The following is a 26,987-nucleotide window of genomic DNA, read 5'->3' on the forward strand; positions in this document are numbered from 1 at the left end:
TTTTAAATCCAAGACCATAGTTCCAATATATTATCTCTCTTCTGGTATTTTAAGAGTGAAAACAATGTATAATAGATTAATACACAGAAATATGTAACTTTTAAAAATACATACTATTCCAGGTAACATCATGGCCTATTTATACTTATTAATTATATGGTTAGAACTTTTAATCTGAAGTTTTAAAGTAAAAAGTGACCCTTTGATTCAAAGTCTGTTTGAAATAAAGTGTTTCTTTTAGTCTCAGCTCTTTCTGAAGCTCTCACTGCAATTCTTTGTGTTTCTGCACAGTTCTAGTCACATAGTCATGATCATGCACTTAAGAAATTTCCACCAGATAAGTCACAGCAACAAGGTGTTTGTACTCTGCTGTGCACATGTTGTAATTTGATTAATTTTAATCCTCTTGCATTACGAACTAATCTGCTGAATTTTCTTACATATACTCCAAGTGGACAGTTTTCACATATTTAGTTATCACAGTTCAGCTGATATTCAGCAACTTTGTGATATTCAGCAGTTGAGTTCTTTGTAGGAGAAAGCTTAGACTTATCCAGTGCAGCTGGTACCCAAATGCTACTCAAATTGCAACATCAAAAAATCTTTGATCTTTCTCATAATGTCCAAAATGAAGCTACTGGAGAACAGAATGTATTTTCAGAAGCAGTTTCAATAATGAGAGATTATGGAAGAGATTAAATAATTTGCCATCTGCTGTACAACATGACACGCCAGTATGGCCCAGAGATTCTCTTTTCCTGGAAATCTCCTTTCTAAAAGGCACTCTTACAAGTGCTTGTTCAATTTTTAGAAATTAGTGTAACCTTTTCCCATAGTAGTTTCTCTTCAGGCTGGGGTTACTATTTTGTTTTAGTCACTTTGTTTAGTCATTCCAGAGGGAAATCTAAGACCAATGTATACCAGACTTAATTTCCTCATATACTCAGTTAAGATTCTGTGTCTAACCATATATATGTAATATGTATCTATAAAAGTTTATATAAAAAGTTATATGTAGAAATTGTATGACAGTGGCACTGAGTAGAACCTGCCTTTCCAAATAAATCATAGTATGTCTGGGGAGTAGGAAGGGAAGTGATTTGTACTCTTAAGGTCCTAAAAGAACCACAGATAATCTAGTATAGCCACATAAGAAACAGAGGATGTAGAACTGTCCTCAAATAAAATTGTATTAGTAAATATAACAACCAGGAAACAATTGACTTCAGAGAGGCACCCAAATTAATGTTGTTTAATATCAGGCTTTGGAAATTAATCTAGTAAACAAACTCTTGTGTTATGTGGCTGTTGATTACATTATGCTGCCATCTCTATGCTGTAAAACGTACAGACAGTCTCTGATCTGAAAAGAAATAATTGAAAGAAGGTAGCACACAGAAGTACACAGAAGATTAGGGACCTGTGTACCAGGTCTGACTGAGATGGAGTTATTTTTATTCATAGCATCCTTTACGGTGCTGTGTTTTGGATTTGTGAGTAAAAAAGTGTTGATAACACACCAGTGTTTTCACTATTGCTGAGCGGTGCCTGCACCACATCAAGGCTTCTCTTTTTCCCATTCTACTTCCCAGGGCAGGTAGGTTTAGGGATGGGAACAAAACATGTGACTTGGATTGGACCCAAGGGATATTCCACACCAAATAACATCATACATATCAATAAAAGTGAGGAGGTTTTGGCTATCAGGGTAGCTGTTTTTCAGAGACTTGCTGGGCATTGATCTGCTCACGGGTGATGATTGATGCCTTCGCATCACTTGTGATTGTTATTTTTTTTTTCTCTTTTCTTCACTTCTTAAACTATTTTTATCTTGACCAATGAATTTTCCCACTTTTGCTCTTCCTATCTTTCCCCTTTCCTGTTGCATGTGTGGTTTAGTGACTGAGAAGCTGTGTGGGTGCTTGGCTGCAAGCCTGGGGTCAACCCACCAGAACCTGATCAGTCAGTATGGGCCAAGCTATCTTTAAAGTGTGTTCTTCTGAAGCCTCCTAATTTATATGACACGGTGAAGCAGAACAGGAGGATTTGAAAGATGCAAGAGGGACTGAATGAGCAACAGGGATGAATTCTTAGTTTAGAGTAGGAACTTAGGAAATTCACCTTTTGCTCTTCCATTCGTTGCTTTGTCTTGCACAGTATATTTATTCTATTTCTTTCTTAAAAACATCTTTAATGTTTTAACTTTTTCTACTACAGGATAGTGATAGTTAAAGGATTAGTATTAATTCAGGCAAAAATGCTATTTAATCTGGCTTGGATTAGGTAAAAGAGAGAATGACAAAAAAAAAAACTTCCCACCAAATAATCAGAAAAGTATTTTCATGCTTATTATGCCTCTAAGTAGTCCAATACTGAGGCATATGTATTCTGTTTCATGTTAGTGCAGTATTCTGAAGCCAGGAAACACAGCATTAATTTATGGCAAGCCATAACTTTCTTTTTTTTCATTACTCCTCTTCTTAAGAGCTAGTGCCTTTACTAAGATTCCTCAACTACCAAATCTGCCACTTTTAAAACTTATTTCAAGTGGGGCTGCAACAAGTTCATTTCTTAGGATCTAACTTCTTTAATAGATGATGATATCCAAAATAATTTTTCTGTCTCCTTGAAATGTCCTTCAACATCTTTTTTGATTACTGGCACCTTCTCATAATAGCCACTGCACACTTCTAGGCTGAGAACAAAATATATGAGTTTTTAGCCTAAACCAATTTTTACATGAGTTTTCAAGAGAATGAAAAATGGCATTTTGAAATGAAAATGCTGTGTCAAACAGAAGTGCAGCATAGCAATATGCAGACCTGTAATAACAGTCTTAGTGCAAAAGGGAATTCAATTGTGTATAAAATACCTGATGTGGACTTTTGATAATATTTTACCAATATTAATTTTTTTTTTAATTTTTCCAATTTTTTACTGGTACTAAAAAAATCTAAGCAGAAGATTAGTCTAAGAATAGAACTGACTATGTTCTCTTTCTTCATCTCCATAGTGTGTTGTCTTTCTAAGCTTTGCTTCTTCATTCTTGTAAGAGCTTATTTTTATAGCAAATAAAAAGCATACACAAACCAAAAATAGATAATCTTTGCATGTCTTCATAATGAGAATCCACAGCATCCAATACCATGTGTTATGTTGCACGGAGCTAATTGGCTCAGGCACTGTAATGAGTGTGATAGAAAGTATAAACTCTTGATTTATTGTTTGACTTTTTGATTTTTTTTTAATGCTAGATAACCTGAGCAAAAAACAGAAAGAAACAAGCAGGGTAAAGAGAGAGGATCAAGAACAGACTGTGATTTTGATGGTAAAATATTGTTGTGAAAATTGTTTTAAAGAAAGTAATCTTGAATTTTATGCATCACTCAATAAACATTTTGAAAAGGTGATTTATGAGCAGCTAGTTAAGGAAAGACTCTTTTCTGGACATATTATGCTTATATTCTCCATCCTACCCAAAAATCTTACTGATACAATAACCTTTGCTTGCTTTCTCTGCCTACACACTGCATTTTATTTCTGCATTCCCTACTGACCTCTTTGACAAATTCCCAGCTTTAGGAACAAGACCTGGTGCTTTCTCTCTTATATACCCACTTTTCAGAATTTTTTGTGACTTGTGAGATCACTTCTTCATCAGGTTTGCAAATTCTTTAAAAAACTCTGAAGTAGCTGACAAATAAACAGGAGGCACAGTGACATTGTATAATCCTCTTTATGAAATTAAATCAAGCAGAATTACAAGCACAGATAATCAGGAAAAAATAAATCTATTTTTATTTTATTAAACATTATTAAGTGTAATAAATTTAGGATAATTTGATGTTTCAGGAGAACTGTTTTCAACTGTCACACCTAATTTGTTCAGATGTCTGGAAATCAGATTTTAACCAATGTATTGGAAACTTACAGACCTTTTCTAACCCTGAAACCGTATAAATTGAACTGAAACTTTTGAATGAAACCAGGCTGTAGCAGTGGATTCAGGAGTTGTTAACTTTATATTTTTCTCCTTTTCAGCATGGAATTTGGCCTTGAAAATGATACATATAATACTGAAAAATTAAGAGGAAAACTTTCTCAGTAGTGGTGAATATTCTGTGTGCTGGGTCCTATCAGCAGGTACAACATGCAAGAAGCTTGTTTATCCAGCAGAATGATCTCATTATTAGGACAGTGATGTAGTGGAGTTTATTTTATACCCTGAAACTGCTCAAGGAAGTAGCTGAGTGAGTTATATTTATCTTGGACCCTATATTGTGCTATTATGTGTAGCAATAAGTGGCATTATTAAAATGGAGATCAGGGACTACAAACATTTATTTGAAGGCACTTCTGAAATTTCAAAGCTGTTGAATTATTCAAGTATTTTTCAATTTATAAAATAAAATAAAAGATGATTGAGTGCTTGATGATGTGATGATATAAATAAAAACATAGAAAAGTATTGAGTGTATTTTTTTCCCACAGTTGTTTTGAACCACCTAATTGTAGGTGTTGATTTTGTGTCAGTAGCAGTCATAATTAAGAAGGGAAGCATTCAATATTTTCTTTGATCAATGCCCTACTTATACATAAAAAAATAAAAAGAAAATCCAGTCAAAATAGAAATAGACACAGTTCCAACATGAAACTGAATAGAAATACCTCAATCTATTTAATATTAACAAATCTGAATGAATATTAAGCCTTTGCTGTTCCCTATTTACAAAATCAGTAACACGACTGTTTAGCATGTAAAAATGTGACATTTTTAAGGTGAAAAAGTTAATATAAGAAAATGTAATTAACTCTCTGAATGTAAATTTCTGTCTTTTAAAATATATCTTTACATTCTTCAAGGAATTTGGAAATCAGGATTTTAATTAGGTATCTAATACATCCAAGTTTTTCTAAAGTGAAAAATGCACGTGTTATCCACACTTCAAATGCAGAGTGTACACAGAAAGTGTCAGCTACAGTGCATGCATCCTATCATCTATCTGAGTGTTCACAGTAATATAATTTTTAAGGACATGACAGTCTATTTTTCTTTCCATGATGTAGTTTTAAGCCTCTGTTTGTACGCCTCAGTTCCAGTGGAATAGGACCATTTTAGGCAGAGATAGACAGTTATCTTTTGAAATATCATTGTTTTCACAAAATATCACAGAAGGTTGTCTGTGTCTTATGATAGGAATGATGAATTTCTATGATGTCTCATAAAATTGCATTAGCACCTTCTCACAGATGAAGGCACATTGGCTGAGCAGTAGTGTGAGGTATTTCTTGGAAGATTTTTAAGGTATTAGGCCTTCCAGCTGTAATAAGGTTAATACAGTTCTAAGTGACTTGAATGTCAGTGTTGGCAAAGTTTAACTGGTGTAAGTCCTGTAAGCAGGAAGAGAAACATTCTGATGTTCACTTCATTGAAAGATCACATTGAGAAGAGGACACATGTTTTCTTAAGATTATCATGAGTGTTACTGTAATAAAACACAGAATTACTAGGTGCTTGAGGTCAGAAGAGACCTCTGAAGATCATGTGGTCCAAACCCCTGCTCAAGCAGGGCCACCTAGAAACAGCTGTATTCTGAATAGCTCCAAGGATAGGGAATCCTCAACCTTCCTAGGACACCTGTGCCGATCCTCAGTCACCCTTACAGTAAGAAAGTGTTTCCTGGTGTCCAGAAAGAGCTTACTGAGTTTCAATTTGCCTCTTGTACTGTTACTGGGCACCAGTGGAAAGAGCCTGGCTTCTATCCTCTTTTCAACTTCCCTTCAGATATTTGTATTCATTACTAAAATTCCCCCCTGAGCCTTCTCTTCTCCAGGCTGATCAATCTCAGCTCTCAGCCTGTGCTCACAGCAGAGATGCTTCAGTCCCTTAACCATCTCTGTGGCCCTTTGTTGGACTTTCTCCAGTCTGTACAAATCTCTTGTATTGAGGAGCCCAAAGCTGGACACAGGTGTGGGCTCACTAGTGCTAAGTTTGGTTATGTTCTCTCTGGTTTTGCATGTAGGTATAGAATATTTGCCAGCATAATAAACTGTACTGCAGATGATCCTTGGCATGCTTTTATGAGAAATAGCATGCTGAAATAAAGCCTGTAGTATTTGCTCTGCATCCTTCGTTTGATACGAAGGCTTGAAAGAGTTGCAATTTATTCTAATGGATTCAGCAAGCTAAAGGAACTGGGAACCAATTAGAACTGAATATCCTGAGAGAGAAAACGTAACTGACAGACTAATAATATAAACCAAAGTGTACTAACTTAATTAGGCAGAGAAAGGTAAGATTAAAATTTGATGATAAAGTATGATGAGGAACCCGTTACCTGGTAACTTATATAATGAAATTTACACTGTTAAGAGGTGTCTGTTAATTCATTTTTGGTATGGGGATATAGAAGCAGAGAGAAATAGAATCAGATCAGAGAGGGAATGCACTTTCATAAAGCTAAAAAATGAAATGATCGAAGATGTAATTGAATTCTGAAATAAATGGAAGTTAGTTTCTTAGGGTCCTATGGGAAAGCTTATAGTGTAGCTTTCATTCACTTCAATTTCTCCAAGAGTACAACTAACTCTTGTTAGGGCCTTGTAATTGTTACTAATTTTTAGGAACCGATGGGTAGGAAAATTGGAACAGGGACATAATATATTCCCTTCCTGGTTTTAAAAATAAATGCAGGAGGAGACAGTTCAAAGATACATGAAATATTTCTTTATGTGAATTCTGTTTACAATGCAAATTCATTCTAAATTTTTCTCTTTTTTTCCCTCCATCTTTCAATGTTCACTTAAATTATTGCTTAGACAGTGATGTGTGAAGATGTCTTTCTTATTTTGCACATATAATAAGTACTGTGGTATCATCCAAATACATATCTCAGAAATCACTATCTGGGATGTTATTCTCCCAGGTAACAGACCAATACGTTGTCTAGGTTTAAAGTTCTAATACTACTTTATCTTGCACAGTAGTCTGAATTCTCTGTTAAAGTCAGTATTCAACCAACTCTAGGATGACACTTCAGCTTTGTAAAAGTTGATTTTCTAAGCTAGTTGTCTATCCAAGAATTTTTAAAGTTAATGAAGTGTCAAATTCAATGACCAAATATTTATATGAGACATAGACACTAGCTTTAAGATGAAATAAATTGTCCTTTGGATATAATGATTGTTTTCTACTGACTGGATCAGGGCCTAACTAACTAGCTGAGACTGGACATTGAGTTTTTAAGTGAATGAATGTAATGGTGAATTTCCATGGTTGAAATTGCTTAAGGAAAAAATTATAAGCTTTTGTTGTATAAAACATTTCCTTTTGTTGCTTTGGTATTCTTAATTAAAAATAAAGAGGAATTGGTTTTACGGTTTGGTTTTGTTGCTGGAGTTCAGAAAGTCTAGCAAATATAGTATTGCTTTCTGATGAACAGTTATTGTGGGACAGTATTAGTAGTAACTGATGTTATCCAACAGAACAAAAAATTATTTACATTCATTTGTAATGTACTTCTGGAAAGTCAGAAATTCCAAATAAGATCTGCTTATCATCTTCTTGAATAATCCATTAAAATTAGTGATAGTAGTTTTCCTGACTTTTTTTTTAGTATCTTTTTGCACATTTGCTGCTATTGTAAAGACAGTTTCTACTTCTCCTTCAAATCAATCCCCAACTTTCACACTTTTCAATTCAGACCACAGTTCTTTGCCCTAATATCTTCTGAGACTTAATTTACATGGTTACCCTGGAGATATTTGATTGATGCAATTCAGATTGGGACACCCTGTGTACCACATGGCCTCTGTGTTGCACTAATTTCACTCCAGAATTTTGTCATGCTGGAGTTCCATAAAAGATAAAATAGCAATTGCTCAATTATCTCAGAAGTTATCAACACTTAGCAATAAATGTCCTAATAACTCTATCCAGTATCGATAATTACATGACATTAATACTGTGAAAATGCAGTTACTTTTTCAGAGATCAAAAGAGTCCTGCTGGTGACTCAGAGGGCCTTTTCTCAAACACAGTGCTTTCCCACAGTAAGGGTTCTGTGTGAACAGTGCTCTCCAAAGCCTTTGACAATCTCTTGTCATTTTCTCTTCTCTTTCAGCTGATGGATGCACTGACTGGTCTGTGGATTACAAGAAATATCAAGTTCTAGTGGGAGAACCTGTTCGTATAAAATGTGCACTCTTTTATGGATATATTAGAGCTAATTACTCCCTAGCCCAAAGTGCTGGACTTAGCTTGATGTGGTACAAAAGCTCTGGACCTGGAGATTTTGAGGAACCTATAGCTTTTGATGGAACCAGAATGAGCAAAGAAGAAGACTCCATTTGGTTCCGACCAACAGTGGTACAAGACAGCGGGCTCTATGCATGTGTTATAAGGTACTATATTTTAATATACTGCATTTTAATTAACCGAATATGAAATAAGGCTCTTAATAGGGAGACTTTTGTGTCAAAGAAATTTTTTTTTCTGATTGTGTTTGTTTGTTTTTTTTTTCTTCTCCTGGCATTCCCTTCACTGAAATGGTTGATGCTTAAGTAGAAATTACTATTGAATGTCTTGAACATTTTAATTTTTTTAATAAACTTAGTTATTTATAACAAAATCTAAAATTTATAAGATGGGTGGGGCAGGATGAATAAGTCATGTGTTCTGATTCTGTAAAGTAGTTGCATCAGGGAAAACAGAAGGTGAAATTCCAGCATTTTTACAGAGATATATCCTCTAGAATCACATCTGGCTTAACCTGATAATAGATGCTGGGTGACAGATGTCTTCCAAAAGTATTTAACCTTCTGATTCATCAAGCTTTATCACCGTAAGCTGGAGTAGATTCTGCTTCCTGCTTTCTGCAACAGGTGTTCAGTCTCTTTCTGCATCTTTAATATGGTTAACACTGAGATATTGTTTCCAGCTCTTTACAGTGCTCCTCTTTCTCTGCATTTCTATAAAAGTGGTCTTGCTATTAATACACAATAGATAGAGTGAAAAACAAAGTATAAAGAAACTGAGTGGCTAGAAAAGGAAGTTACATGATGCAGCTGTTCCAGTGATGCAAGGCAAATAAGGAAATTTACCATCACCTGGAGGTGTTTAGTGTCTGCCACATTTTTTTATTATTATTTTATTTTTTTATTATTTTTTATTTTGGGTAGAGGGAGAGGGAGCACAGATTGCTATCTGGTCTGTGGGTGATGAAGGAGATTTTTACTAATTAATGTGTTCTAAAAACATTTATTTCTATGAGCTCTTTACATAACCTGTGAGACATTTCATATCATATCATTTGCTCAATAACATTTTCAACATGATTTTTCTGATGACGACAGTTCTCTTTAAAAGAAAACCATAATATGCTAGAAGTTACGCTACTTAAGGGAAATGTTTAGTTATGTTTAGATTAATATATTTCAGAAAAGTTTGTAACAGTAGCCTTGAAAATGGAAACAGTTTTGTCAATCATTCTATAATGCTATTTAAAATACCATAATTATCTCCTCTGTTTATTTAAAGAAAACCTTAAATATCTGATGTTACGCTTTCCAGCAACTATAGATAAATGCTGAATTTAGATAATCAGGCATACTTTAAAATGTGTTTATCATCCCAACCTGTATTTATACCTTTCCTGCATAGATTTCTTTTTTAATTCCCAGGTAGGTAAGGGCATGTTCTATGTAGTTCTTTAAACTACATACTGCATTTTTAGCACATCCTTTTTTTTCCAGTTGTCAGTGCTTATACATGTAGATTGATGATAAATTTTAAAAAATAAAGTACCAATTAGTTGCTGTCCTGAATACTATTGTGACAAGTTATAAAGCTTTTCACCTTGAGGAGAACCACTAGTATTGTCTAAAGAGTCATCTAATCTTGTTGTATCAGTGTTTCTATTTTATATATCGTGGATGGAACCTTTTAAATGTATGAGCAAGATTCTTATTGGGAGAAGACAAAATCTCATTTCAGTGTCAGAGGAATGTACTTTTTTATGCATGTTTTCTGCATACAGTCAAAGGTTACTTTCAAGTAGTTTCAAATGCCCATCTAGAATCTATTTTAAAACTTAATAATTCAGGTTCCTGAGATAAACATGTACTTGATATTTTAACCTGAAATAAATAAAATTAAATACTCAGCAGTATAGTGGTTCTCTTTTTTCTTCATCCTTCCTTCAGATTCTTACACTCTAAAGTGATTATCTGACCAAAAAAAAGAAGTATAAGAGGCTGAACTGATACTATCTGACAAAATTATGCACTCTATCTGTACTTCCAAAGTTATAGCTACAGAAATATCTAGCTAAACCTCTCACATCAAATAGTTGTCTACTGCTTCTTTATTGCTTTCTAGTCTCATCACTGAAATAAGAATACTCAGCCCTGCTGTCACCTAATGTTGTATACTGGTAGAATGTACCAAAGAATCTTGAGAAAGATTAATGACCAAGAACAATAATTTCTTTCAAGGAGCAAAGTGAAGATTGCAGGGATGGTATTTAGGAGCTTTTTCTTACAGATTTGGAGTTTCTGTTTATTTTAATGATGAGGTGATACCTTTGGAATGAATGTTAAAAGCTATTTCAGTTTTAAAAACCCAGTGGAGAAGCTCAGTTAAGACACTTAAAATTACCTTGTAGCAAACGTATTCAGTGTGATGATTGCAATAGCTTGAGTAGGACAGCAAGAGGAAATGCACCTGAGAGGTAATGAGGGCAGGCAGTAAAGGGTAAATGTGCAAAAGCAGAACTGCACTTTGAGTAAATGACTCAGCTTAGTTTTTATTTTAAACGTAATTGAAGGGATGAAACAGTCCAGCACTTATTATTTAATTTGCTCAGAAGCTCCTTTCTTCACCATTCTGCTGCAATTTCTCTGTGCTGCAATTTTAAGGAAGCAAAAGTTATAATATATTAAGTCTTTCCATGGATGTCGCGTCACATGGTTGCTTGCTGTTTATCATATATGGAAAATAAACGTAATTAGATAAGTTACACAAAGAATTAATGTATATATACAACTCCAGCTCCCAAAAATTATGTGTATGTATGTATGTATGTATCTATCTATCTATCTATCTGGTATAACAGTAAGTAATAAGCAATTTCTGTCAAATGTTCTGCCTTTAAAGTTGCAAAAACCAGGTGAAATATTGTTCCCCCTGAACCAACATTTTCTTCATTTATTCATCTTTTCCTTCCCTGCCTGAAAAACATCGATTACAGTGTCTTAGTAGTTGCCCAACATAATATCAGCTCAGGTCAGTGGAGCCCTGGAGGAAGGCAGGACTGAGATTTATGGTAAAGTGTTGCAATGGGTTGTATTGCAAAAGATGAAATGGGGTTTTATGGTACATTCAGCCAGAGTTTTGCATTGGTATGTCAGAGAGTTAAATAATGTTTGAAGTCATCTTTATCCCCACATACAGTATATGTACCAATTCAGACATCTTTCTGAACCTGAATATTCTTTTGCTAACTAATGACTTGTTTTGAAACTTGTTTTTAAAAGTGAGGTTTTACATCAGGAGGTAGAGATAATTCATATTCCTTTGAAGGAACCTGTTTGGACTTAGAGCATGTAACAAGTTCATTTCTCCTCCATTTGTATGTAGTAACGATGATGGTACCAGACTATTTACTGTTCTGTAGTTAAGTTCTTGTGAAGACTTATGTGTTTTAGAATCAGTCATAGAATCCTTAAGGTTGGAAAAGACCTCCAAAATTGTCAAGTCCAGCCTTTGACTAAACACCACCATGTCAACTAAACCATGGCACTAAGTGCCGCATGAAGTAGTTTCTTGAACACTTCCAGGGATGGTGACTTGAGCACCACTCTGGGCAGCCTAATCCAATGCTTAATCACCTCTTCAGTGAAGAAATTCTTCCTGATGTCCAAACTAAACCTCCATTGGCATAGCTCAAGGCTATGTCCTCTTGTCCTGTCACTACTTGCCTGGGAGAAGAAGCTGACCCCCACCTTGCTACAACCTCCTTTTGGGTAGTTGTAGAGAGTGATAAGATCTCCCCTGAGCCTTCTCTTCTCTAGACTAAACAGTTGCAGCTGCCTCAACCTCTCTTGATAAAACTTACTCTCTAGACCCTTCACACAGTATCCTGAGTTGGAAGGGACCCACAAGGATCATCAAGTCCAACTTCTGGCCCCTCACAGGACAATCCCCAAGAGTCACATCACGTGCCCAAGAGCACTGTCCAAATGCTTCTTGAACTCTGTCAGGCTTTGATGCTGTGACCACTTCCCTGGGGAGCCTGTTCCAGTATACACTTCTTTTGTTAGATAGGATGTGTTCTTGTGGTGCTCATCTTCAAATATAAAAATATTGGTTGGTTTCCTGTAGTTTTACATCTCTAATTCAGTCAAATCATGTCAATCATGTCAATTAATTTTGAGAAGAATATCTATTTTTGCATATTTCATGTACGCACAATTGTTTAATTCAGTATCAGAAATCCTGAATTCAGAATGTATAAGGAAATCTTTGCTTTACTGAAGGAAATGGTAGACAAAATAAGAAATAGAATCAATTTTTCATAAACTTTGTGCAAGCAACATTTCTTCATCATCTTGAATAATGTAAAACATGTTTACAAATGGGAATTGCTATTTCAGGGTATCAGCCATTTTTGAAATCTGTCTTACTCTATGAAGGGCTTTTATCGTGGCCATGTATACTTATAAATATTTTCATTAATTTACATAGTTTTTACTAAATATTATTAAAAAAAAGAGTAAGTGTTCCTATAACAACTAGTTATTAAATCTGAATGAAAATTAAAAAAGGAAAAAAAAATAAAGAAAATATATGAAAATGAAGACTAACAGCAGTTTATCTTAAAAATTCAATAACACGGTTTTCCCTAGATCTTCATGAGATCCTCAGTTACATTTATTTCTATTAGTGACAAAGGAACATGACAATGGATAAGAGAAATAAGCTTTCTTAAAGGAATACCAAATATGCTAACAATACTCAGAAATAATTCTCAGAAGAGCCTGATGTTCTATTAATTCCTTTAAGTCAGTATCATCACAGTGGTAAAATAATTAAGAGAAGAAGAGCACTAGAAACAGGTTTAAAATTTCTCCAAAATAGTTTGGAATGCAGAATTGCAAGTTTTCATTGTTTTCATTTATTGGGATGCTTTTCAGAAAAGCCCAGAAGTCCAGGTTTAGAGCACTGGCCAAAACAATAGTTCTGTGAGCATTTAGCATATAGTCATTCATAGCCCTATGGCAAGAAAGCTGAGGTGATGGAAAAGAAAACCAGGAAAAAATAAGGATGAAACTATCTGCACCATTTGGATTGTTTAAATGTTTGAACCACCATTACAGGTCTTTGTAGAGAAGTTGTGTCATGGAGTGGGTCATCTTGAGTTCCATCACATGGCATATACAGGACAACCAGAGGATCAGGCCCAACCATCATGAGTTTATGAAGGGCAGATCCTGCTAGACCAATCTGATTTTCTTTTATGACAAGCTGATCCACTTCATGTATGAGGGAAAAGTGAGGATGTTGTCTACTTGGACTTTAATATAAAGAGTTTGGCGTCATCTCCCAGGGCATTCTCCTGGAAAAACTGGCTGCTGATGGCTGAACATGAGACAGCAGTGGCAATGGCATCCTGGCCTCTATCAAAAGAAGTGTGTCCAGAAGGACCAGGGCAATGATTATCCCTCTTTACTCTGCACTGGTGAAGATGTTGAGGGGCTGGAGCATGTCTGCAGAAAGGGAGGCTCAGGGAGACCTTATCACTCTCTACAATTACCTGAAATAAGGTTGTTGTAGCAACATGAGGGTTGGTCTCTTCTCCCAGGTGACAATTGACAGGACAGAGGAAATGGCTGCATGGTAGTGACTGTGAAAGTGCTACGTTAACAGTTGAACTCAATCTTAGGGGTCTTTTCCAACCTTAATGATTCTGTGATAATAAGTAAACAACTCTGAGTGCCTCTTGAAGTGGTGTGCAAATTCAGGAGAATTTTTGTTACACTCATGAGATGGACTTTCCTTGGTCCCCACCTTTGTATTGATTTGGTATATTGAGAGTTGGGGAGACAGTTTAATGCACCTTCATTATTTTTACACTATGTTTGTAAGCTTATCTGAGCCTTTTCCAAGGTCTTTTTCTTCTGTGAAAATGGTAACCATCACAACTGATCTGTCTCTTATGGAGATTAAGGTTTGATCTATCTCCTTTTCAAATGCAAGCTTGGTAGGCTAGTCAGACATCCATGAAATTTTTCACTGCAACTTAGGGATGCCTTGATAAGTAGAAAAAGCCTTCAGGCTAACATTAGGAATTTATACAGCTTAAGTAACTGGAGCTTACATTAAGTGTCCTGTACAGATGGCAAAAGGCTTGCTCCTAGAAATAAATGAGATCTGGGATTTTCTTGGAGTTGATGCTTGTTGGAAGTGAGGTGACTGAAACCTACTCATTCTCCACTCCCTTGTCCTTCTGACACTGCAGATGGTCAGGTGTCTGACCTTAGCATCTTCACTGTACATGAGAAACACCTTTCACATGCGTTAGCATAAAACAAATACCTAATACTGAGGAGATAAGCAGGTGAGTGCAGGGTACATCTTCTCATTGTAAATGAGAATGATAAATTCCATGGTATGTTTGTTACTTGCTTTGCTGAGTGAGAACTAAACGCTGAAAAACAAGCAAGCAAGATGATGAGTAGAAAAAGAAGCAATATAATCCTTACAGTGGGTGGAGTTATGAATTTAAGACTTCATTAAAGGATATATTAAATTATACTGAGGGAAAAATAAGAAATGACCATACTTACACAGAATAGGGGAAGACTGTTGATATTGGAAAAGAAAAAGAAATTGATGTATTTGACTGAGCAGAAGGCATTGTTAATATTGCGTATTACAGGAGTGGTGTAGAAAATGCTTGAAAAGAGAATTATTTAGAGAAAATTCTTCTACATGATACCAAATTTCTTTAAGTACTAATTCTTTCATTGTTGAGATATTTGCTGAAATACAGCAATGTAACAAATAACAGTCTGACTATTGCTTCCACTATTTTATTAGAAGTTTGTTTGTTTTTCACAAAGAACTCTTTTAGTAAACTATTTTTTCTTGCCTTTTGATTGTCAAGGTTCTTCTTGTCACAAATAAATTAATAATTCAGAGCAAAAAAGATCTCATTTCAGTAAAATAGTAAAATATAACTATGCTGCTTGGTTTTGCAGCTGTAATTTAAGAGAGGAAAGTCCTAGCAAGTCAGGTGGCTTTGATATGCATTGTTTACAGTAAAAATTATAATTTCTATTTTGTTAAAGAGTAGGCAGTATTTTGCCTGCTTTACACTCTGCTTCTAACTTCATGCATCTTAGAAAAAGACAAAGAAATATGCAACAGTATGAAAGAAGTGGCTTTGCAGCTGCCTGTTTAGCAAATGCAGGAGGAGGAAATACAGAAAAATTAATTCCATATAATAGATATTTAAGTCATTTTCAAAACAATAGCTTTTAATTTTTTTTCAAATTTTTATAACTTTTTTTATCCTCTAACAGAATTCAAACCAACCAATTTGTATTGCTAGTAACATTATGGGCCACTTACCTAATCACTTAAGTTTGCTCCTAACATCTTATTTCAAGTTGTATTTTGAATTTGTCCTGCAAATGCTTACCTCTGAGTATATAAGCTGTTTGTGGACATCAAATTCAGTTTAAGCATCTAGATGCTAAATGGCTGCATGTCAGTTGTTTTCTCCTTTTAATTCTCATTGTTCTCAGGCCAGAGAGCAATTTAGCTAACCTTAAAACATAGCTAAAACTTGATTCCATTACACAGGGATAGGTGCCTTATGCTGTTTTAGAGGCTCTAGGAGTATTTCCAAAACATTTGCAAGGGAATGACATATATGGTACTAGGTCTGAAGGAGGCTGAATGTAGGATACATTTGCTAAGCCACATGCCACTATTCACCCACTCTTAGGTAAACAGAATGAGCTTTTTGTGGCTTTTTAGCTAAACTGTTTGCTAGGCTCCATCAGGCAGACTGACAGCTGCAGCAGGAGTTTAGACGTAGCACACAGGTATGTGAATGTAAGTGGATCACAGAATTGAAATATCTTAAACTGAATTCCAAACTAAGCCACTGCATTTGTGTGTTCACATCATATACATTGAAATGCAGTGGCTGATGTGAAAGTGAAGAGACATATCTCTGTAGTTATGATATGAGACTGGCATTTTAAAACATTAAACTTATTTGAAGAGTGCATAATGTAAAAAAGTAATGGGGTTGAATAATTTATAATATAAATTCTTCTGAAATGCAAATCTAATATGGTGGCTGAGGCTCACAAAATTCATCAAACTGACTTAAAACCATCAGTTCAACAAATAACAGTCTTAGTAATTAGTTTAACATTTCCAGGATTTCTGACCAAATAAATATTACAAATCTTCCTCTAGAAAAGGGAGAGAAAAGCAGCAGTTGTGAATCTTTAGTCAGACTCACAGAAGCATCAAATATTAAATGATCTGTGGTGAAGTTTTCCGTGAGTGTTTCAGAAGGGTTGAATCTGAAAAGGGTGTGTGTGCCATAACCTAGAAAGGTTACTAACACAGTAGAGACTGAATAGAACCTGCCTACTGGATACTTTGGTTCTTACTATGGTAAGAATAAATAAAGATGGGAAGAAGGCAGTATGTTTTCAGGAGGTTGTTGGAACAACTCTGTCAACCCTTGCTTCCCACAGGATAGAGAAGTGAAGAAGAAATTGGAATATAAATGTACTGATCTACAGAATTTAGCAGGCAAGATATCAATATTCTCTTGTCGGAAAATCTTATGCTGACTTAATTTTATTGCTTAACAAGCAACAGCTTGGTTTTTTGTTCAGTCCCTAAAGTCTTAAGGAAATAAAGAAATCCCTTCATTCCTCAAATAATATCTATAATCAATTTTAGAGTGTATTATATTGATGAAGCCTGCGACTTTCATTTATTTTCACTGTGGCAAGGGTTTAATGATAAAATTTAATTGGTTTAGACAATGGCTATTAGGAAGCATTATTCCTGTTTTAAGGGTGTCTTCAAATAGTTTCTTATTCAAAATGTAAATTAAATGCTGCACATCTCACTGAGATCATATGGTTAATTAGTTAATGATTAACTCTTGCTGAAGGAAAATAAGATCTAGACTTTCAAGATAGTAAATAGCTTGAAAAATAGTTAATGAATGTTACTACATTAGTATATTTCCTGTGACTGAGAAAGAGGGGGATTTGAACTACATATTTTTTCAAATACTTTGGTCAACAATATCCTGGCTTAGTAACATCCAATCTTAAAAATTCACATTCATTAAAGGAGGTGTATAGGTAAGATGTTGGACCCAAACACTTCATGATCTCACAGTGAGATAGCTGATTAGTGGTGGCCATTGAGGGAACTGGGGGAAAAAGAAGCAAGATACTCATTTACAGAGCATGTATGTTAATGAAAGTTAATGAAATATTGCCTTAAAAATTTAAGGAAGAAGAAATTTATGAGAAGAAAAAAGTTACTTAATGAGTCTGGCAGTGTCAAATAGTGGGTTTTTTGAAGGACTGTTGATGCACATGAATCAATACTCCAGTGTGAAGAGGGTTGTCATAGTTCCGATTTTAGCAAGGAATTTTTCTTTCCCTTCCCCCTGCTGTGTGTGTGTGCTCTGTATATGGGCCATCAGGTGAACAAAAGAATCAATCCTGGTCCACTACTGGCCGAAATTAGTCTCCTTGACAATGAAGGGGGAGGAGTTGGAGGGGGCTAGTGTGTGGCTGGAGGGAGGTGGGGAAATGTGGCTGGTGTGTGTGCCAGTGGGGAGAGGACCTACTGCAAGCTGCAGAGCTGCCTGGTTTCTTCTTTCTTCCTGCTGGAGGAGAATTTGCTGCTGCTCTCTTCTCAGCTGTTGCTGGCTGCAGGCCCTGCTTAAAACTAATCCTAACCAGCTGAAGTTCGTGAGTTTTCTTCCATTGGGAGAACTTTCTGTTTTATTGCTGGTTTTTTTCCTTCCCCCCTTTCCTCTCCCCCTTTTTTCCAGTGTGGGAAGGGAAGGGGAATCGAGTTTTTTTATTCTTCTCCGATATACCCTGGGGAGTGTTGTTTTTTCTCCCTTTCCTTCAACCCACCTGGCAGCAGCCAAGGATCTCTCAGCACCGCCTGGTGACGGGCACTGGACACTACAAGTTCTGCTCCTCCAGTGATCCAACAGCGCCACCTGGTGAATGGTACAGGACATTACAAGTTTTGCATCTCCAGTGACCCGATGGCGCCCCCTGCTGACTGTGGTTAGAACTGCACCAAAGGGTGCAAGAAATTGAATTGTTTAATTTTCCTATTGCCAGTTTATCAGTTTTGTTCTTGAAGGGGATTATTGGTGGTTGGTTGTTTTACTTGTTTGTTTTTTTTTTTTTCCGTGTTCCTGTTAATACACACATACCTTTTAATAAAGGGCTGTTATTTTCCCTTTTCCATAATTTGTTTTCCTTCAATCGGAACCTCTTAATTTTGGATTTATAATTGCTTAGAAAGAGAAGTTTGGGTCTTTTCCTCCTAATCCATCCTCAGCAAAAGACCCTTGTCTCATTTAAACTGGGACAAGGGTAGAGTACTTGTAGAAGTCATCTGAGATCTCAAAGTGACTCCAGGTTTGATGTGCTAGAAGTATTAAAACAACGTCTTGTAACACCTGAATCATTTGGATTCAAAGGATAGTTCACTTCCCTGTTCTATTATCATAAAATCAGAGTTCACATGTAAACAAGAGACAAGTAAAGATCCATGCTTGCAGTGATCCTATTTCATAATGAATGGATTCTTAAGCTTCAAAGGTCACTGTAGAATGACTAAAGATAACTCCTTTGTAGTAAATATGTGCAGAATTGATGGTAGTCTGAAAATTATGAATTCACTTTATTTTAAATGTATTCCAGACATAAAGATTACAAGCAGAGTTAACAAGTAGAACTTATTTGTAACACTGAAAATCATATTGTTCAGATATTCCCACTATAGAGGGAAACTAATTAAATTTTCATATTTGGTGCATGCTTAGTGCTACAATCTGTCAACATGACCTGATGCTGCTAGTTTCAAAGGTGAAGAGAGTGACAAAACATATCTTGCAGTATTTTATTGCAAAAGCTGAGAAAATTATCAGTGGTCAAGACTGTCTCTATAATCTTAATTCAGACTTTTACTGTAGTAAGAATTGTGATATAGCATTTGAATGCTAAAATTGGACTTCATTTAGAAAATTAATCAAGATTAAACAGCAAGGAGGGCTCCTGTTTACCCTTAATGCAAGAGTTAGTTTGTGCATATAAATAAACAGAGTAATGCACACAAACACCTATAGTTGCACACCAGTATACACACACATGTGTATAAATATATATATATTTTTATATATATAGTGAACCAAGAAAGGGAATTAAGGGCAAGAATGGATGGTCTTAATGTAGCTGATGAGGACATGCTTGTAAAGTGGGTTTAAATTTTGGCTGTCACACACTTCCTATGTAATTATGGCCAGGTCATTGGAATGAGTTTGATCTTTCTGTTTTTGAGGTTGCACTGTGGATTCTGGCCTGTCTTTTTCAGGCTGCAATGAAAAAATACCTCTTAAGGCAATATTTCAATTTTTTCTTTTATGTAATAAAAATGATAATAACTATGCAAATTAAATGTGTGAGTCTGCAGGAAATCTTCATAATATGACCTTTTCATTATTTTTACATTTCTTTTTTCCAGTTTGAATGCTAAATCTTGATATATACTGGACTAATTTTCAGGCATATACCTGTGGTCTGAGAATGAAAACAATCCCAAAGTTTTATATTTAATGCAGTTACATGATTAAATTTATTTAGATGGTTGTATGTAACAATAAACACAATTTTTTAAAAGTAGGTTAAAAAAGGAAATTTAAAATTATTGGGTTTGCCTGATATGTTAACTTGTTTTATGATAATCTCGAAAAATGCAAAATACTTTTTTGTATGCTCTTTTCATTTTTTTTTGTAATATATAGTAAAAACCCCCACAAATAATGGGCAATTATGTTTCGGGGTCTTTTTTAACAAGTCTTTCAATCACAGTGTGAACTGGATAAATTTAACATCAAGGAATAAACAACTACAAAATCAGCTTTGTTTCTATGATGTTCTTGAGCATTTCAAGATAATTTGACCACTTCTAAGGGCAGTATGTCCAGATTAAGGCTTATCACCTGCAACTGTGGGTAATGTAATTGACAGAGATTGCTTAAAGGAGCACAAATACTAATGCCATTTTAGTGACATTGTCATGACATGTTCTTGTTGTGTTGTTTTTGTTAATTTTTTTTTTTTGGGGGGGGTTGCTTTTTTTCCCCCTGGAAAAGTCTATCTAGCTGTTCTGGACATTACAATTAACCCTATTCAATATAAACAACTCAGTACAATGTTTGGTCCCAGGTGTAGTTCTGCCTCAATATTGATTCTAACTTTACTGATTTTGCCGAGTTTTATGAACACTGAAGGGAATTTTTCTTTCCAGTGTGTGACACTAAGCCTCAGGCTAAGGCCAGGCAGGCTGGGGATAATTTTATGCATTATGCATTCAATTCCCAAATAAGATGCCTATACCAACTCCATAAAGTTGGACTGGGGAGGAAATCCAACACACAATACATCAGCACTGTATCTCTTGGTCTCGCTCTGTGAGATGCAAAAGATGTCCAAAACAAGCAATGGGGCAATATTTCAGTAACAGTTTGTGGAGATCCGCAGGCAGAAGTCTGTTTGAAGTCATAAGATATTAGAAAAGATACAAATGATTTTCCTTCTGTAGTGGGATTATCCAGGGAGTGACATTGTGCCATTGGTATCAACAGTTGGAAAGGAGTGTGAAGATTTCTTTGGCACTTCAAGAGAAACCTTTTCAATTCTTAAGGGCAAAATCTAGGAAACTGCAGTTTTTCACCTGTGCATAGCAGCTGTGATTGAACTAATTTCCAGTTCTTTCTTCATCTCTTACTCTTCATTTTCATATTTAATATTGTGCTACCCCATTCCCAAAGTGGGCTTCAGTTACTGTTGCTTTTCTTCACCAAGCAAGAACTCTTTCTCTTCACAATTTCTACAAAAGTTACTTCTGCTTTTTTGCTGCCTCATTAACTGGAACACTTCTTCATGTATAGATTTTAATATGCATGTATGTATAATATTTGCAGATATATCTCATTATATAGAATCATAGAATAGCTTAGTTGGAAGGAACTTTAAAGATTATCTAGTTCCAATCCCCTACCATGGGCAGGCACACCTTTCACTAGACCAGGCTGCTCAAAACCCCGTCCAATCTGGCCTTGAACACTTCCAGTACCTGAACAGAGCATATTCTCGGTCTCAGAAAACCCTGGATCTTTCTACTGGAAGACAGGCAAGGCATATGTGGGATGCAGTGACATTTGTTTCTGCAAAGTCTAATAACAAAGTGTAAAAATCAGATGAGGCTTCTAAACCAACACCTTTACTTAATTTGCTACAAGAGCACTGAATAGAAAATATTCCAGGACTGACAGGCATTAGCTATGCCACTGCTCCCAGATTAGCTGGAAAAGCATATCTTGAGAACGTGCATTTAAACTAATGCTGCAGCAAAAAAGGCTTTAATTGGAGCCACTGTTCTTGCTTCAAGGCATTTGAAACTCATTTACTTTAGGAACAATTCTTTCCCCAATAAGCAAGGGGTTATGCTACTACCAAGGTACAGAAAGTACAAGTACTTTTCAGTAGAAAACTGTTTTCCCCCAAAGTGTCTGAGTTTTGACTGAGATCCTGACTTCTTAATCACTGGAAATTGGCTGATAACTCCAATGGGACCTGGATTTGCAGTTATTCATTTGTATTAAAATCTTCAGAGCTGTTAAAAAATACAAACGCGTTCTTTCCTTCTATCACACGCATGTGGTTTTCATTTGAAGTAAAATTCAAGTGTTGCTGGAAATGTCCTTCATAATCACATAGAGTCTTGAATGTAGGAATACTCAGTTAAGCAGCTGGAACTCAGGAATTGAGTCTACGTAAGTTACCCATGGAGTAAGCCAAGATTTTTCAGCTGCTTATGCAGTCATTCCAAGTACATGTCATTTAATGGTCCCTTTCATTCAGTCAGTGTTTATTTGAGAGGAATTAATCTAAAAATCGAAAATTTCAGTTAACTCTGCAGTGAAAACAACTGGTTCTTTATGTATTGTTTGGGCTAAGTTTTCAGGATTGGTGAGAAAAGAAAAAAATATTCCCCAGGAGATTGCAGCCAAATATTCTAGTTTGAAAGGTGAAAGGTTAATGAAAAGCTTGGATAGTGCAGTGATAAAGTTATATACGAGCTTATAAGGAAATTAAATCCTTTGTATTCGGTTCAGGATATGCAGTACATAAAACCAGGACCTGCATACTGAGTGGTAAGACATAAAGAAAGATGAAATCAGAGAACATTTACTAGGGTTTGCACATCCAGAGTACTAAATCAGAAAAAGAAGTGGCTGAGTGGAGGAAAGACTAGGGAAAAAGAAATGTGCTCATGCCATTTAAAGATAACATTGTAATATAGGCACACTGGGTGGCAGGATTAAGGAACCTTTAATTACTGCATTCCTTTACATCTAATTTTTTTTCTTCACATTTTTTTTGTTCAGGTATTTAAAATATACAGATTGCATGGCAGCAGAGATACATGATTTTAATTTTAATGGAGTGTGCATACCTTGTTAAAATTATTATGTTATCTCTCACTCTTCTGTCCTACGAATTTTACCCCAGGCGCTGTAGCACTATAGGTAGAAAAGTTATTAAGAATTTGTATGGATTTACTGCTATACAAAATTATACTGAGCCCTTGTCCTTCTTAAAAACTTCTCTAAGACGACAATGAGATTTAATAGCAACAGATACAACTTTCACATTTCTAGGTTGCACTGTTCTCTCAGGCCCCCAGGTAAGGACTTGGAAGGGCAAGTGTCCCCAGGCAGGCACAGCCCATGCCAGAGGTGACTCTTGAGTGTGTGTCTGATCTCCCTACTGCAGAGCACTTGCTGCTACACGCCAAAATACCCTCTTCCCAAAAGATTCCCTTTACAGTAGCATTGCTTTCAAGTTTGGAATGTTACAGTCTCTTTTTCTGCAACAACAATGTTGCACTGATCCCTTCATCACTTGAAGTGAGAAGAAGAATGGCCTCAGACAAATGTGAGATCTACTGGACTGTTTTGATACACTGACAGTAAATACTCCATTTGTGCTTATTGAAATTCCTAATTTTTCTATTTGACTCTCAAGTGCTGAAGCCAAAACAGCATGCAGACTCCTTTATGGGCCTCAGGGACACCCTCTCAAGCTCAAGTCTGTTCATTATTCAAGGGGTGTTACATTAGAATAGTTGTCAAACCTGAAAAATTGACCACTGTTCAGTTCTCCACCATGAGCAGTTTTCTTTATCAGAGCAGATTTGTGTTTATTTTTTTCTGAGAGTTTTTTTTAGGGAAGCATTCTAAAATCGTACAGGTCTCAGCATTAGACTTGTTGGTCACAGGGAGTCTTGACAGGGAATGAATGAGAAGAAGGACTCTGTTAACCTCTCCTATTGCTCACCTAAGGGAAAATATCTAGTTGTTAATTGGAGCAATAAACCATCAGTGTATGCAATAACGTACAGTTTGCTTAGAGTGGTACTTTTAAGTGGTATTTTCCTATTCTTTATGACAAAAATACACCCACACATGTTCAAATCTTGTGGGTGTTCAGTGCATGAGAAAATTGGCAAAGGCCAAATGAGATGAAATCAGCTAAAACAGAAGAGTTTGAATGAATGTACTTATAGTCAAAATAATACAGTCAGCAAGAGTAATCAGTAAATGCCATTTCTGCAGATGTGATACAGTCTGAAAACATGATTTGCACTAGCTTTAATGACAGTTACTTTGTGTCAATGAAAGAAATAAGACAAAATTGCATATGAGGAAAATATGTTATGATCCTGATTTTTTGGAAGGCTTTCTTCAAGCATTGAGAGTCCAAGTCCCTCACTTCCATCAGGGCAGAACAGGCATGGCTGGCTGCTCAGTCAGTTAAACTGTGCTGGACAGTGGCTCCCTACTGTATCTCACACAAAAGACTTGACATAAAGTGATTTACACAGGACAGTGGGTGGTGTCTTATGTGGGATATGGAGGGTGTCCAACAATGTGTGTCTTCCCTCTATAATGATGTGAGGGATGATAAATATGTGGATGAGGCTCTATAGCAGACTATGGTGTAATGTTCAGGAAACAGAATAGCAGATATTACATTAAAACCTTAAGTTTGGGAAACTGCAACAAAACCTACTGTCAGTCTCTCTTCTCAAAGCCAGATTTAAATTCTGACTTTAAATGAGCAATCTGCTTGTGTTTCAGTCCTTTGCTGCCACTGAGAATCTCATTGGCATGCAGTACTTACTCTGACCGTCATGTTTTGCTCTTTGGTGTTTAGAAAATACATCAGAGAAATTTGCTTTGAGTGACAAGAATAACTATTATAGACTCTCTTGTTTTAACAGTGTGAAGACTGCTAAAGGGGGATTAATATTTTTATCAGCTACATGATTAATATAGTTTTGAGTATTTTATATGAACCAGCATCTAACTCTTTCTCATTCTTCAATAGTTCTGTCTGGAAGACATGTGAGAGTCAAAGTTATGTTTTTTGAAGCACTGTATATCAAATTTGCAGATTTTACAAGTTATAATTTAGAAATCTATATCTTTGTATTTGTGTAAATCTGAATTATATAGTGGATGCTATTTCTTTTACAAGTACAAATAATCACTGAGAATAGTATGATGGCTTTGATTTTCTGTCAACAGAAAAAAAGGAAAAAATATTTAGTGTTAGGGAACCATCATCTGGTACTCAATAACTGTTAGATAGAAATTGGCAAGAAAGTAATTTTCATGGTTTTAGAGTTTTGGTGTCGCAATATAGATAACAGTCAGAATCAAAAGGAGGTGATTTGCTCATCATATACTCTAGTCAGAACTGTTGCAGTTTATTTTTCAATTCTCATTTTAAGCTTTTTAGTATTTTTTCTTAAGTATTTTTTCAGTCATTTCAGCTTCATTAATTGACAAATTACCACTTCAGTGAAAAGTTAGGGCCGTGGACATGAAGAGTATGTCAAAAAGCTCTGTGTATATTTACATCTTTTATGATCCTAGCTAGGTCAACAACTTTATATGAACTAACGTGTTTAGAAAAGTAATAGAACTGGAAATTATGCAAAAATAATCTCCATCCTGTTCAAAATGACCCAAAACTCCAAAGATCACTCCTTCCAAAAAAAAAAAAAAATTATTCATGTTATTTATATTTACAGAGAATTTCTCTGTTTACCACTGTATCTCTATATGATTTAGTTTTAGGTAGTCTTGTGATGAGCAGAGTTAGATACAATCATTATGTATCCACTTCCAATTTGAGATATTCTATGATTATAAGATCACCATGGAATTTTCATCCTCTGGCCTTATTTTCTCCTCAGAGACAATGAAAATGATGCCTCCCCTTTTTAAATTTTTATAACTTAGAAAACAGGCAGTATGCACAAGCATGGTTATCTACTCTAAATCTGACAAGTTATAGTCTTGCTAGTGATAAATGTCTTCACCTGGAGAACTGGCCAACATTTTCAAATAGTAACATAACATTTTTCCAGTTCCCTGGGGTATGTGTAAGGAAGGAGGTAGAGAGGGATGAATGTGTTTAGGATTTTCTCTAGATATATATATGTTCATAACACACAATGAAATAGGGACAATTGCAGGTATTCTCTTCTAGTTCATAGCCCATTAGTTCTTCTAGTATGTAGTACCCTCACAGTAGAAAGAATATTTAAGTGGATTTAAACAGTTTAGAGATCACTGCCTTATCTAATTGTAATAATTTTGAGCTTTATGGAACCTAATACATACTGTAACTATCTTAATCATGCCTAAAAATAATTTTAATTTCAGTAAAGAAAACAAAAAAGTATCTGGCTAAACATCTAGTAATATATTGTGGAAAACAAAGTCTGACCACTTATAGTGCAAACTCAAAACACCAGCAGAAAAGGAACTTGAAATTAACTTGACAATTTTGTTTTCCAAAAGGTTTCAGTGTGTACGGAAGTCTAGAAACATTAGGAGTTCAGTTGAAATAAAATATGTATTGAAGTGCACCAGTTATGTCATGTCCAGCAGAGGTAGCTAATAAAATAAATTGCATCCAGAAAGGAATGAGAGAAAATTGTGAATCTTGATAGACAAGAGTCAGAGATAACCCTACTGTGTTAGTACTGTATATTAGGAATGGGTTGTTTAAACATTTAAGAGTTCCTTTTTCTAGAGAAAATATAGAACTGTTCCTGGCAGATTTATGCAAGGGAGACATCTGGCAGATGATAAATTAGATAGTTGTAGACACTGATTTTAATTTTCATAATGCAAGCCTCTTCCAAAATGTGAATGTTTAATCCCATCTTATATGCATTAAAATTTCTAGAACAGAGAATGCTTCACATACACAGGATGAGGAACTCTACCTAGGAGTGCAGTGACTGAAAAGGTCTATGGAGTCATTACAAATAGTGCTCAGATGTGAACTCCTGTTTTGCTTGTGCATCTATTACCTTAAATATGTGACAGAAGATGGGAACGTCAAGTAGGATGGTTCAATGAAAAGTAGAATGAGGTTCTGTGGCAGGAAAGTTTAGCAACGTGCACTCAGGCTAGGAAAAATGACTCATTTACGATTATTCAGAGCCATTGACTTATTGGTTTGGTAAATTGTTCATTTACTGGAATAATAAATTGAGTAAAATTAATGCTAGTAAAATACATGCTGCACCTTGAACTGAA

General features: G+C 35.5%; 1 protein-coding gene across 4 annotated transcripts in view; it reads left to right on the forward strand.

Annotated features, from left to right (window-relative positions):
- Window positions 1-26,987, forward strand: part of IL1RAPL1 (interleukin 1 receptor accessory protein like 1) — a 706,285-nt gene that overhangs the window by 360,053 nt on the left and 319,245 nt on the right. For 3 of the 4 annotated variants that reach the window (XM_050333305.1, XM_050333304.1, XM_050333306.1), the window contains one exon: window positions 8,124-8,403. In XM_050333305.1, the coding sequence (XP_050189262.1) occupies window positions 8,124-8,403 (280 nt within the window). Of the gene's footprint in view, window positions 1-4,161; window positions 4,251-8,123; window positions 8,404-26,987 lie in introns of those variants that run through there. The other variant, XM_050333307.1, reaches the window with a different exon arrangement.

Source organism: Myiozetetes cayanensis, unplaced genomic scaffold, assembly GCF_022539395.1.
Source record: "Myiozetetes cayanensis isolate MyiCay16 unplaced genomic scaffold, myiCay2020 scf5-8, whole genome shotgun sequence".
Taxonomy (NCBI): Eukaryota; Metazoa; Chordata; class Aves; order Passeriformes; family Tyrannidae; genus Myiozetetes; species Myiozetetes cayanensis.